Source organism: Salvelinus alpinus, chromosome 15 (assembly GCF_045679555.1).
Source record: "Salvelinus alpinus chromosome 15, SLU_Salpinus.1, whole genome shotgun sequence".
Classification (NCBI taxonomy): Eukaryota; Metazoa; Chordata; class Actinopteri; order Salmoniformes; family Salmonidae; genus Salvelinus; species Salvelinus alpinus.
Window position 1 is genome coordinate 42,150,350 of NC_092100.1, and position 15,388 is coordinate 42,165,737.

The window sequence follows — 15,388 nt, forward strand, 5'->3', positions numbered from 1 at the left end:
ACTTCTTCCATTTTCTAATAATTGCGCCAACAGTTGTTTCCTTCTCACCAAGCTGCTTGCCTATTGTCCTGTAGCCCATCCCAGCCTTGTGCAGGTCTACAATTTTATCCCTGATGTCCTTACACAGCTCTCTGGTGTTGGCCATTGTGGAGAGGTTGGAATCTGTTTGATTGTGTGTGGACAGGTGTCTTTTATACAGGTAACGAGTTCAAACAGGTGCAGTTAATACAGGTAATGAGTGGAGAACAGGAGGGCTTCTTAAAGAAAAACTAACAGGTCTGTGAGAGCCGGAATTCTTACTGGTTGGTAGGTGATCAAATACTTATGTCATGCAATAAAATGCAAATTAATTATTTAAAAATCATACAATGTGATTTTCTGGATTTTTGTTTTAGATTCCGTCTCTCACAGTTGAAGTGTACCTATGATAAAAATTACAGACCTCTACATGCTTTGTAAGTAGGAAAACCTGCAAAATCGGCAGTGTATCAAATACTTGTTCTCCCCACTGTATATCCACAGTAAAACGAGTCCTATATCATCATGACCTGAAAGGCCGCTCAGCAAGGAAGAAGCCACTGCTCCAAAACCGCCATAAAAAAGCCAGACTATGGTTTGCAACTGCACATGGAGACAAAGATCGTACTTTTGGAGAAATGTCCTCTGGTCTGATGAAACAAAAATAGAACTGTTTGGCCATAATGACCAACGTTATGTTAGGAGGAAAAAGGGGGAGATGTGCAAGCTGAAGAACACCATCCCAGCCGTGAAGCACGGGGGGTGGCAGCATCATGTTGTGGGGGTGCTTTGCTGCAGAAGGGACTGGTGCACTTCACAAAATAGATGGCATCATGAGGGAGGAACATTATGTGGAAATATTGAAGACACATCTCAAGACATAAATCAGGAAGTTAAAGCTTGGTTGCAAATGGGTCTTCCAAATGGAAAATGACCCCAAGCATACTTCCAAATTGGTGGCAAAATGCCTTTAGGACAACAAAGTCAAGGTATTGGAGAGGCCATCACAAAGCCCTGACCTCAATCCTATAGAAAATTTATGGGCAGAACTGAAAAAGCGTGTGCGAGCAAGGAGGCCTACAAACCTGACTCAGTTACACCAGCTCTGTCAGGAGGAATGGGCCAAAATTAATCCAACTTGTGGAAGGCTACCCAAAACGTTTAACCCAAGTTAAACATTTTAAAAGCAATGTTCCCAAATACTAATTGAGTGTATGTAAACTTCTAACCCACTGGGAATGTGATGAAAGAAATAAAAGCTGAAATAAATCTCTACACTATTATTCTGACATTTCACATTCTTAAAATAAAGTGGTGATCCTAACTGACCTAAAACAGGGAATTTTTACTAGGAATAAATGTCAGGAATTGTGAAAAACTGAGTTTAAATGTATTTGTCTAAGGTGTATGCAAACTTCCGACTTCAACTGTACATCTGAATTTGCATGACTGCTCCTACTCCAGCTAAGAGAACAAAGAGAGTCCAGCCAGTGAACAAGAGGAGGATGTGAGATTTAGATTAAACATTGACTATGTCATTACCTCCCTGTCAGTTTCTTTCAAAAGGAATGGGGGCTGCATGTAGAGAGCTTCACATTACAACTTGAAAAATAACCCCTCAATATATGTACCATGTACAAAATTCATCCAATTTCTTTGTATGATGGAGTGTGTTCCACATTATCCATGAATCCCAATGCAACATGAAGAGTGTTCTTTCTATACGATGAAGAGCACATTAATTTAGCTCATACATCGTCAGCCCAGAGCCCCCAGTGTGTGTCGATGACATCACTCACTAATAGGCTACTGCGTGTGCTGCTAGCTGGCTCACTGGCTGCCTGGCTGGCTGATCCTTCCTCACACAAGACATCTGCTTTTCACACAGACCATTTACAGCCACTGACAGACAGACAAGGCCAAAGAGCCTCAAAGCCTGTGAAGAGGTGACTGGAATATGAAAGATGCATGCACACACACGCGCACACCACAGACACAGACACACACACACCTCCCCCTGACTGTCTGAGTGAAACCCAGACTCTACACTGCCATCTGGGACACGACAGAGGGAATGATGGTCATGAAAACCCCTTTACTCCAGTGGAGAAAAGCCTTATATTGCCACAGAGGGAAAGATCTGAGTCTCTCAACACAATATCTACAACAGTCCAGAAACCTGGTGCAGCTGGGTTAGATTTTTGGTCTGAACTCTTGCAGATTCTAGCTATTAAAGAATACTGTGAAGGTATACCGTAAACCAGTGTTACCCAACCAGAGGTAGTAGGACCCCTGGAGGTACTTGAGAAAACTCATGAGCCCATAAACCTACTGTAAAATGCAGATGATGGGTTACTTCCAATGATAATCTGGGCAGAGAAAAATATACTTGGTGGTACAGTAACCAATAAAGGTTGGGAACCACTGCTGTATAAAGTAATGATACGATATAATGATACTGTAATTCTACTATTATCAGTAATGATGATAAGGATAATATCTAAAATCACTGGGTCAAACTGAGGAAGGCTTTTCAGATCGCTTATCAGAGGGCGATAAGAAATCTAGAAAATTAATGCTGCAGACAGGTTTTGCATTACCCTAACGTCCACCGAAAATAAACGTAGTGTACCTTGAAATAAGTCACGACCACACACTTCCTTGGACAACAGACAAATGGACACATTTCTGAGCCAACCCTTCCCATAAAAACACCATCAGCCCGAAGTACAAAAAAAACTCTACTCCATTCCTCTCTCCTCCGGCAGACAAACATGCAGCACACTGAAATGGTGTAAGTGCCTTTAAACTGGTATTGATGTTAACAACAGGGGACGTACTTGACGATAATAGCCCTTCGCATGGAGACAATATGGCCGGCTTAGACACACGTCTCTCCGAGGCAGACAATGTAAATGTTAGTTAATTTTAAGCCAAAGCCCATTTCATGCTTATTAGGGTTGCAAAAGGAATGTTTATCACTGGAAACTTAAGGATTTTATGAACTTTATCACAAGACTTCTAGTGGCTCTTTTGGGTACTTCAGATTATCACAGGAGACTAATAATCTCTGACCCTCTGCGTGGCCTTACCACATGTACAACACATGAAATAATTTAATACGATCATTTAAAAATACATTTAATGACAAAGCTGTAAAACATCCTAAATATAAACCAACTTAGTGAATACATACCATTGGTGTTTAATATGAGGGTTTCAACATTAAAAACAAACATTTTTTACAAACACATTTATTTTACTATGTCAATATGCATTTGTTGAAAATGTTTTGGCGTCAAACTGGTGGTAGTTGTGAAAAAAGTCAATAGTTGGAAGAGATGGAGTTAATTGAAAATAATGCCATTGTTGATTAGATGCTTTTTTTCATGAATGATACTATTTTCCTCTTGAACCATATGGTCTGAGCAAGGCAGTTAACTCCCAACAACAACGGCTCCCCAGGCGATGTTGATTAAGGCAGCCCTGCTCTGATTCAGAGGGTTTGGGTTAATTGCAGAAGACACATTTTGGTTGATTGCATTCAATTGTGCAACTGAGTAGGTATCCCTTTTCCCTCTACTAGAAACTCGTGGACACAGATATAATAAATTAAGACTATACATGAATATACTATAAGTTATTCAAGTATAAATTACCAGAGTTACGATAGATTGCCATTGATTAAGTTCATTACCAAAATTACTGAAGATTCCTGTAACTTTGTTAAATTACCAGAAGCTTATACAAGACATGCCCTGACATAAGAGAGGGTAAATGCCCAATAGTCTAATTCACAGACTTTGGGAAATAGGCATTACCACAGATATTATAAAAATTATGTATGATCTTAATTAGCCAGATTTTTTCATTCCCCTTCCTCCTGTGTGTGTTTCTTTGTAAACTTAATGATGGTGTTGGAGTCGTGCCTGGCCATGCAGTCATGGGTGAACAGGGAGTACAGGAGGGGACTGAGCAGGCACCCCTGAGGGGCCCCCGTGTTGAGGATCAGCGTGGCAGATGTGTTGTTACCTACCCTTACCACCTGGGGGCGGCCCGTCAGGAAGTCCAGGATCCAGTTGCAGAGGGAGGTGTTTAGTCCCAGGGTCCTTAGTGATGAGATTTGAGGGCACTATGGAGTTAAACGCTGAGCTGTAGTCAATGAACAGCACTCTCACGTAAGTGTTCCCTTTGTCCAAGTGGGAAAGGGCAGTGTGGAGCGCAATAGAGATTGCATCATCTGGGGATCTGTTGGGGGCGCTATGCAAATTGGAGTGGGCCTAGGGTTTCCGGGATAATGGCGTTGATGTGAGCCATTACCAGCCTTTCAAAGCAGTTCATGGCTACAGACGTGAGTGCTACAGGTCAGTAGTCATTTAGGTAGGTTACTTTAGTGTTCTTGGGCACAGGGACTATGGTGGTCTGGTCAGAGCATGCTCAGAGTACATGTGCTGATAATCCGTCTGGCACTGCGGCCTTGTGAATGTTGACCTGTTTAAAAGGTCTTACTCACGTCGGCTACGGCGAGCGTGATCACACAGTCGTCCAGAAAAGCTGATGCTTGGGTGGGTTACAGTCACTGTTGGGACGACGTCATCGATGCACTTATTGTCGAAGCCAGTGACTGATGTGTACTCCTCAATGCCATCAGAAGAATCCCGGAACATATTCCAATCTGTGCTAGCAAAACAGTCCTGTAGCTTAGCATCTGCGTCATCTGACCACTTCTTTATTGACCCAGTCACTGGTGCTTCCTGCTTTAGTTTTTGCTTGTAAGTGGGAATCAGGAGGATAGAATTATGGTCAGATTTGCCAAATGAAGGGCGAGGGAGAGCTTTGTACACGTCTGTGTGTGGGTTAAAGGTGGTCATTTAACATGCTGGTAGAAATTAGGTAAAATGGATTTAAGTTGCCCTGCATTAAAGTACCCGGCCACTAGGAGCGCTGCCTCTGGATGAGCTTTTTCCTGTTTGCTTATGAATTACAGCTCATTGAGTGCGGTCTTGGTAAATAGACCGCTACGAACAATCTAGATAAACTCTTGGTAAATAGCGTACTCTACCTCAGGCGAGCAAAACCTTGAGACTTCCTTAATATTAGATTTCGTGCACCAGCAATTGTTTACAAATGTACACAGACCGCCAGCCCTTGTCTTACCGGAGGCAGCTGGTCTATCTTGTCGATGCAGCGTGAACCCCGCCAGCTGTATGTTATCTGTGTCGTCGTTCAGCCACGACTCGGTGAAACATAAGATATTACAGTTTTTAATGTCCCGTTGGTAGGATATTCGTGATCGTAGCTCATCTATTTTGTTTTCCAATGATTATACGTTGACTGATGGTAGAGACAGATTACCCACTCGCCGTCATATCCTTACAAGGCATGCATGATAATTGTATAAATCAATTCCATTAACCATATATTTTGTTGGAACACATCCAGCAAATGAGAAAGTGTTTTCTAAGCCATTGAGGTGAAGTGAAGCATGGTAGAGATAGGTAGTGGTGCTTTATCTATCTGTAGCTAGCCATTCATGTGTGTTCTCTGTACATGCTGTAGCTGTAGGCCTTAGAAACAGAAAAGGAAAGAGGACAGCCACATACCTGCCATTGTTATTTGACACTGTGTTGAATCCCCCATCTCCCCCCTCCTCTGTGGAGTTAACAGTACACAATGTTCTCCAGAAACACAGGCCCTCCTTTTCACCATCAACAGACAATGAATAGAGGAAAAGAGAGAGTGAGAAAAACAGATGGGGAGAGAGAGATAAAGACTAATGATTTGAGAGACAGTTGAGTTTGTTTTGATGTCAGAGCTGTCATATCACCGCACCACATAACATCTGTTTACTTTAGTTAGGAAACTCACTGATGCACCAGAAAGTAGATGAGCAGTTGGCTACACTAAAGAGTGGGAGTGGCCTCAATTTCTTTTTCTACTTCCCTACTCCATTGTGTATGAGGGATATTGGTATGATAAATCAAGCACTGAATAACCAGTGATACAAATACCCAACATCCTCATCCCCTTCCACTCCTAAATGAACCCTTCCTGTGGATTTGAGTTACCACTATGATCTCATTAATGGGCTATATGTTTTGTTCTGTGTTGTTGTTCTATAGTGGACCCACACAAGAGGCCACTCCTCTTGGCCACAGAGACAAAATGTTGCTGTTTTAAAATACATTTTCTGCAATTCTACTCATTTTGCCCCAGGGCAGAGAGAAAATGTTAGTTTTAAAGCTAGTTTCCTGCAATTCTACACATTTTTACATAGCTTAAGCCTTGTTCTTATGCTATCTGAGTGCGCTGCAGTTAAACGCATATAGGGGAAACATTGCTGGCTATCTACCCTCACCAAAGAAGTGTACATACTTTTCTGCAATGTCTGCCGTAAGGCCCTCACAGACTGTACAATTTTAGCCGTCTTATGCCACAATTTTGTCATCCCAGACAAAATGTACACCTCATGGCCATGGGCAAATCTTCAGGTCGTAAACAATTGCCGGACGCCTTGCCTCGTTCAGGTCTAAGTCTGCCGATTATGTACCACTTTGTGCGATCGTAGGCTCCAACAAAGTTCTGGCGGTGATCTGGAGCCTTTATTGTGTAGTGTGGCTGGTGTTACGAGCGGATCCCGATGACTATAGGGTAGGGTAAAAGTATTATTGTGAATAGTCAGATTAATATAATAGTTCAATTTAAACATGTTCATGCTTTGGAAGAAGAACGACTTACCTAATAATCGTGTTTACATGACATCTGAAATCAGGCTACCTGATGGGATTTTGAAAAATGCTTAAAATCGTCTACCACTTTCTGTGCATTGTTTTACCACACAGCCATGCAATCTCAATATACCAAAAACAACGCCGCGGCAGGAGAGGTAGACAGAGCGGCCTCCTGGACAGACGTTGAAGGCGTCCACACCACCCACCACTTCCGAGCATATTACTCGCAAATGTCCAGTCTCTAGACAACAAAGTGGACGAAATTAGGGCAAGGGTTGCCTTCCAGAAAGACATAAGGGTTTCTTCATGCATCACGCCGACAGAAACAAACATCTCTCTGGTAAGAAGGGCGGGGGTGTATGCTTCATGATTAACAACTCATGGTGTAATCATAACAACATACAGGAACTCAAGTCCTTTTGTTCACCTGACCTAGAATTCCTTACAATCAAATGCCGACCACATTATCTCCCAAGAGAATTCTCTTCTATTATAGTCACAGCCCCCCCAAGCAGATATCTCGACGGCCCTCAAGGAACTTCACTGGACTCTATGTAAACTGGAAACAATATATCCTGAGGCTGCATTTACTGTAGCTGGGGATTTTAACAAAGCTAATTTGAGAACAAGGCTACCAAAATTCTACTAGCACATTGACTGTAGCACATGCACGAGCAATACACTGGATCATTGCTACTCCAAATTCCACGATGCATACAAGGTCCTCCCCCGCCCTCCCTTCGGCAAATTCGACCATGACTCCATCTTGCTCCTACCATTCTATAGGCAGACACTTAAACAGGATGTACCCGTGACTAGAACCATATAATGCTGGTGTGACCAATCGTAATCCACGCTTCAAGATTGTTTTGATCACGAGGACCGGGAAACGTTCCGGGAAGCCTCAGAAAATAACATTTATTTATACTCTAACTCTGTGAGTGAGTTTATAAGGAAGTGCATTGGAGATGTCGTACCAAATGTGAGTATTAAAACCTACCCTAACCAGAAACCGTGGACAGATGGCGGCATTCGCGCAAAACTGAAGGCGCGAACCACCACATTCAACCATGGAAAGATGTTGGGGAATATGGCTAAATACAGCAACTGCACCGCCATCAACCAAAAGGCTTGCCAGAGGGTGGTGCAGGCTGCACAACGCATCACCAGGGGAAACCTACCTGCCCTCCAGGACCCGATGTCACAGGAAGGCCAAAAAGATAATCAAGGACAATAACCACCCGAGCCACTGCCTGTTCACCCCGCTATCATCCAGAAGGCGAGGTCAGTACAGGTGCATCAAAGCTGGGACCGAGAGACTGAAAAACAGCTTCTATCTCAAGGCCATCAGACTGTTATACAGCCATCACAAAGAGGCTGCTGCCTACATACAGTCTCAATCATTGGCCACTTTAATAAATGGATCACTAGTCACTTTAAATAATTTAACTTTTAATAATGTTTACATTAATCATATACTGTTTTATACCATCTATTGCATCTTACCATTGCCACTCGGCCATCGCTCATCCATATATTTATGTACATATTCGTATTCCATTCCTTTACATTGTGTGTATAAGGTAGTAGTTGTGGAATTGTTAGATTACTTGTTAGATATTACTGCACTGTCGAAACTAGAAGCATTTCGCTACACTCGCATGAACATCTGCTAACCATGTGTATGTAACCAATAAAATTTGATTTGATTCAATAGACAAACATTGTCAGTAGAATGGCCTTACTGAAGAGCTCAGTGAATTTCAACATGGCACAGTCAGATACCACCTTTCCAACAAGTCAGTTCATCAAATTTCTGCCCTGCTAGAGCTTCCTCTGTCAACTGTAAGTGCTGTTATTGTGAAATGGAAACGTTTAGGAGCAACAATGGATCAGCCGTGACGTGGTAGGCCACACTAGGTCACAGAACGGGACCGCAGTGTGACAAAGCGCGGAGTGCGTAAGAATCATCTGTCCTCGGTCGCAACACTCACTACTGAGTTCCAAACTGCCCCTGTGATGAATCACGCTTCCACATGTGACAGTCCGACAGATAAATCTGGGTTTGGCGGATGCCAGGAGAATGATACCTGCCCCAAAGCATAGTGCCAACTGTAGAGCTTGGTGGAGGAGGAATAATGGTCTGGGGCTGTTTTTCATGGTTCGGGCTAGGCCCCTTAGCGTTAAGATTTCCATTCACTGGAACTACAGCATACAATGACATTCTAGACGATACTGTGCTTTCAACTGTGGCAACAGTTTGGGGAAGGCCCTTTCCAGTTTCAGAATAACAATGCCCCCGTGCACAAAGCGAGGTCCATACAGAAATGGTTTGTCAAGATCAGTGTGGAAGAAATTGCTTGGCCTGCACAGAGCCCTGACCTCAATTCCATCTAACAGCTTTGGGATGAATTGGAACACCGACTGCGATCAAGGTCTAAATCGCCCAACCTCACGAATGCTCGTTGCTGAGGGGACTTCCATTCAGCCATGTTCCAACATCAAGTGGAAAGCCTTCCCAGAAGAGTAAAGGCTGTGATAGCAGCAAAGGGGGGGGGTCAAACTCCATATTAATGCCCATAATTTTCGATGAGCAGGTGTCCACATACAACTTTGTACACTACATGACTAAAAGCATGTGAAAACAATTTCGAAGATGCATACTTTCAGTTCTTTCAAACTCTCTTTACTCGCGCATAAGCATAGAGGAAGGCTTGCGCTGCTGGCACATTCACAGACCAAATACACCGCTGCAGTTGACATACCCTACATCGGCTGACGTAGCCTCACAAGACAATTCCAGAATGTGACGACAAAACAAGTAAATTGTACAATCTGGCCAGGTTGATATAAAGATTTTAATGATAAAATAGCAGAGTTTGACATGTAATAACCGTAAAAGACTGAATCCAACGTACAGTGTGGGAAGGCCTTAAGGTGATCTTCCTGTGTCGAGTGTGGTTCCTTACGTCCTCTTACACTCGCTCTTTAACAGACACACACGTGCACAAACTTGTGTGAAAAACAAACAGACACACGGGAACATAGACAGATATGTCTCCCAAAACATACGGCCTGTGTTTCTATGGCCACCAGTCGGCCCTGGAGACTGGGTTGCCATGGAGACAGCTGTGTCTTAATGAGATTCCCCAGTAGGGTGCGAGTTGGGTAACTAGAACGTTCCATCAGACCCTGCGTGACAGCAGGTGGCCATTAAAGTTGTGTGTGTGTGTGTGTTGTTTGCGCTTACAGTTTCCTCTGGTGTGAGCACACCCACATAACAGGGTTAAAGCACCTGGCAACTTGATAACTTTTTCACTCAGTGAATTTCTGTCACTTCACACCGTACTCTCCTCTCTCCCCTTTCATTCACAACATCTCTCGCACTTGTTTTTGTCAGTTAGATTGTTATTTCTTCCTCAGAGAGATCTGCACTATTTTAACTTGCTCAGTAGTGTATAACACACATAAACCACCCAGTACCCACACTAAAGTCTAAAGTCACAAAACATTTGACAGTCTGTAGCTAGATTAGAAGAGGGGAACCATGTCCGCCCTATTCATTACACTTCCCCACGCTGAACACATCTCGTATGTGAACTCACTCCTTGGTGATGATGCCCCTGTGTCCAGTGGGGGTGGCCAGCTGGGGGTCCAGACCGTGTGTGTCCAGGATGTGTCTGGCTGCCGGGCTCAACCGCAACCTGGGGGGAGAGGAAAAGACAGGACACAGAGAAACAGGGACAGGAGAACACACAGACACACAATTAATCTGACCCTAAGCATGTCCTGATTGGTCAGAGAACATGAATAGTCAACAAATATTTTTTCAGAATGTGTTATTTTTCAGCTTATGCAGACCATATAGGCTTCAGCCCATTAAGCTGTCAATGCACTCAGTTTGTGTACATTCTAGACAGTTCGAAACATGCACCTGCATTACCATTCACTACCGTAAGTTTACACTAGTTGTTTTACGAAGTATGTGACAAATACAATATCATTTGATTAGATTCAATTTCACCTAAAAAGGCTAAAAGAAAAGCAGCTATGAGCATAAATGCTTCGCCCTGTGACATTTTAATAGAGGAGCAATTAAACTGTTCTAAAGGACAGATTTAATGTCTCTGCCTTTGGGCCTTAACACCCACTTCAATCCTAAAAACCTTGACATGACACTGCTCTCACGCCTTCTCAATTTAGACTGAGGATAACGACAGTGGTACTGCTCAAATTAGCAAACACTTATTGAAGTCAAGTGCCTTTTAGAGTCCATTTCCAGTCTCATTCCGAACTAACACCAATTTAACAGGACGCCTGTTCTTTCACAAATGCAGATCACTTAACCCTGCTTCATTTGAGAAAGCTTTGGGTGAAAATGGGAACACACACCAATTCAGCAAAAAAAAATCTAATAGGCCCTGATTTGATGTTTAGTAGCAGCTCCTGTCCTATGTGTGTCAATAAGGCAGGAGAGTATCTCTTGCGTTTTAACATGGATGTGGAAAGGGACAGTAGTCTTACACAGCACGTTGTGTGATGGTGGAGACCCTAAGAATGGGAAAAGGAGTTGCATGTATTCTGAAAGTTTATCTGGTCAGGCAAAAGAATATGGGCTTCAGCTGTAGTCTAGTTCCTCTCAAGGTTTCTTCCTACCTTGGGGGTTTCTTCCTTACCACTGAAGCATCTATTTGCTCTTTACAGGGTCATGCCAAGGTTGCTATCAAGCACTTTTGACAAATGTTTGTATATTTGTGAAAAGCACTACACAAATACCAATTGATTTACTGATTAATTTAATGATTCGTTGATTAGAATGGCAGAGTAGAGTGATGTAATAGTGGGAGAGAGGAAGAAGAGGAGAGAGGTGAGACTCACGGTCCTGTGGAGGCTGCTCTGGGGGGATGTGGTGGGGGTGCAGCGGGGGCTGCCGGAGGGGGAGGAGCAGGGGTGGCTGCCACGGGGGGCGGGATCTCCACCGTCTTCCAGTCCTCCCCTTCCTCCACCATGAGGGCAATGAGAGTCCCCAGACGCACGGCACGACTGCCCTCCTCCATCTGAGGACACGCAGAGACACATGACCTTTTAGAATAATAATCACTAGCACGCTGCATTTGTATTTGACTCAGAATGCGCAAGAAGACTGAGGAGAGGTGGAGAAACAGAGAGGGGAAGAAAGCACATAAGAACGAGAAAGAAAGAGCATTAGGGGGAAGAAGAAGTGAGGAACTAGAAAGGGAGAGAACAAATTATAGGAAGAATGGAAAGAACCACCAGGAGGAGGGTTTTCAAAAGATCATTACCTCTTGACATAATATGTTACTGCTACCAGAGGGACCATAGGCAGACCTTTCCATCCACTGTGTGTCTGTCCACACTGCCTCCTCAATTCACTTCATTTCCCCTCACCTCTGTTCTGACAAAACACACAAGGCCAAGTACTCTAATGGAGGGGGGAATGAATGCTTACTGTTCCTTCACCCCCCCCCCCCATCGATTTGATCTCAATATCCATCTTTCTCTTCATCTTGGTCTCTAAAAGTGTCATTAAGGCACAGCATGGATGTGTCCACCCCCTCATAGTCAGCAAGGTGTTTTCCCCGGTCAATATTGATTAGTTCTAAATGAGAGGCCAGGCACAATGGATGAGGCAGGGCTGTAACACTCCATCTATTTCCAAATGGGATCCACTTACGGAGCTGTCATTCCTGCTAAAGGGCGTAGCTCCGCTCGCCAGAAAATAAGAGAAAAACAACACAAATAACAACCGCTGTTGCCGACAGGGAAAGCGGTCCCTTTCAATCATGGCGACACTGAAATTGATCAGGCCATTGGTTTCTGCATTAGATCAGAACACAAGCCCTTGTAACTGGCTGAATGTCAGATAGCTTTGGATCACAGCAGTTCACCCAGTCACCACCTCCCCAGTGGCATCTAAACAATAGATGTGCTCCAATAAGACCACGGACTCCAGCTAACCAGAAACAACAGCAGGATAAGACCACCTGCACTCCCAGCCAGCCAGCCAGCCAGCCAGCCAGGCACACCAGGATACTCCCCTCAGTACAACAGTCAAAAACGCTTTCATACCATGTCTCACTGAGTCAAGGCAAGGGATTCCTAAAAGCAAAAAGGTAGGCTAAGTCTATTGTCCATTGGATAGTAGGTAACTAGGGAAGATGTGAGACTGCTTTGGCAGTGAGGGAAAAAAACTGTTTTGTTTACTACAAAATAGCTGGTGGCACAACATCCCTGACGCATGAAACTACCAAGACTACCCGGTCTGGCATGTTTGTTGTGTGACTATATATGTGGCTTCCTGTCCATATGCAAGGTGCTACAGGTAGTGTGTGTGTGTGTGTGTGTGTGTGTGTGTGTGTGTGTGTGTGTGTGTGTGTGTGTGTGTGTGTGTGTGTGTGTGTGTGTGTGTGTGTGTGTGTGTGTGTGTGTGTGTGTGTGTGTGTGTGTGTCCATGGCACCTCTGGCCCAGTGTAAGGTGATCAATAAATGGCAGGGCCTCATGGCTTTAGAAATGCCATTACCACATACAATAGGACTATGTGGCTATGTTGGTTACATTCACCACAATGAGAAATGACAGGATTACCAGGACAGTTGGATGTGACATGACACTGAACTTTAGCCCTGGCTGTGACCCCTGACCCTAGCCTGGCTGGGTCATACAGCTGTCTGAAGGGCATGACAGATTAGTATATCCCCATCATAATCCACATATCTTCATTTGACTGAATGGTGGCAAACACCGCAGTATTTCAAACTGCCTCTGACAACCACCATCCCAATAGGCACACAACTCTATTGTGCTACAAAACAAACCCATTCAATTCCAATGTGACTGTGGGGCTGCAAATACAAGAACACATACTGAGCAATGAACAAGAAAACATACAACCACAGTCTTGCACAATACTGTGCCACACAATGCATGTAACTGGTGTGTGTGAGAGACCAGCGATGCTCTCTCCCTACCATTAGGCTCTCTATAAACACCAGTTAGACAAGCAGGTATTTATAGACGTTTAACACAGCTCTCGAAGAAGCTGCAGCTGGGGGCTGTGTCATTCACAGCCTTTACACACGCACACACACACACCTTGTCATCGTCCCTTTCTTTCCACTTATTCACAGATGGGGTGCCGTCTTATGTGGATGTCTCCATCAAAGACGCAAGAGCACATAGGCACACAGAGAGAGAAACGGGAGAAGAGTGTAACACACTGCTAGTGTGGGGCTCAACACTGCCATCTGGTTGTAAAAGGACAGTGCCGGTCCTGAACCATTCCGTCACATCATAGCAAACACAGGCACTTAGCCAAATACCTGAGCAGCACCTCCGACCTCAGCAGACAGTGAAATGGCACAGGTTCAACCTGACTGACACACATTAGAAGACCCGCCTGGTTTCAGTGAAGAACAATAAGTCAAGAGGTGGATGAGGAGGACACCATTTTTAGCGGGCTATGCACGGATTTCAGAAAATTACCATTGATTAGATACACTATGCTCTTGTGATCTCTGATACAATTCAAGACTCTCACACCCAGACTTCCACCCTCAACAAGGATAGGCTTGAGACCCGTGACTTGTAAACAGTAGACAATTAGTCCCTCGCCTCCAGATCAAAGAGAAAGGAAAAGGTGGGGAAGAGGTTGGCTTATTTGGAGACTCTTGGAATAAAAATATACTGTATTGATTTGTTGTGTGTGTGTGTGTGTGTGTGTGTGTGTGTGTGTGTGTGTGTGTGTGTGTGTGTGTGTGTGTGTGTGTGTGTGTGTGTGTGTGTGCCTCTGTGTGAGTGTATTGATCTGCCAGGAGAGCGAGACAGAGGGATTTGAGGCGATATGATTGAATCTTATATCCTGCAACTTGTTACTGGGCAGACTAGTCTAATTAGAGTCCAGAGGAGGGCTTTTCCCCAGCAGCCCTCTCTCTCCCAGGGCTTTTGATTCGTCTGCATTCTCAATCTGATAAATTAAAGCATACGAGGGAGATCAGTGAGTATAGTGTTCCTACGGGGTCTATCCTGAATATATCAACTAGTTCATAAATTATATAACGAAACACCATTTATGAGGTTAACCTATGCATTTTGTATAATTTCAAAGACCAGACGAAGATCTGTGTTGGATTGAAACGTTGCCTATAAAAGGTGGTAAATTGGGAGAATGTTCAACATCATAAGGCTTCGGCCCAGGGGAACAACTGGCCCTTCTCATTAATGCCACAGAAGTTCAAGGCCCACCGCTACTGCAGGTATTATTGGCAGAAAGCATGATCCTCCATTATAGTGAAAAGGGAAATGGCAATCTTTGTGGTCAATCTTCGTGTAAATAAACACTTTCGAAGACAAAACATGGTACCAATAATTGCTTCTAATACAACAGATGTATGTCCTTGAACCATTTATTTTAAAATCGTACAGAGAAGTTGAGTTGCTAATTGAGTTGCTAATGGCAGCATGCAGTATCCCGGTCGGCCATCAACTTGAGTTATGCTGCGTTTAGACGAGGGATGCAAAAACCGGCATACCAGTCGACATTGCGGGACAAGAAAGCAAGAATGACGGTGATGGCAAAAGCAAGCCAGCACGACGGGATGCGTTGCTATGGTGATTTCAG

At 43.9% G+C, this 15,388-nt stretch overlaps 1 protein-coding gene across 1 annotated transcript in view; it reads right to left on the reverse strand.

Annotated features, from left to right (window-relative positions):
- Positions 1-15,388, reverse strand: part of pdhx (pyruvate dehydrogenase complex component X) — a 72,532-nt gene that overhangs the window by 32,198 nt on the left and 24,946 nt on the right. The window contains exons 4-5 of the mRNA XM_071343686.1: positions 11,628-11,806; positions 10,355-10,453 (exon numbers count right to left, since the gene is read on the reverse strand). Of these exons, the coding sequence (XP_071199787.1) occupies positions 10,355-10,453; positions 11,628-11,806 (278 nt within the window). The remainder of the gene's footprint in view (positions 1-10,354; positions 10,454-11,627; positions 11,807-15,388) is intronic.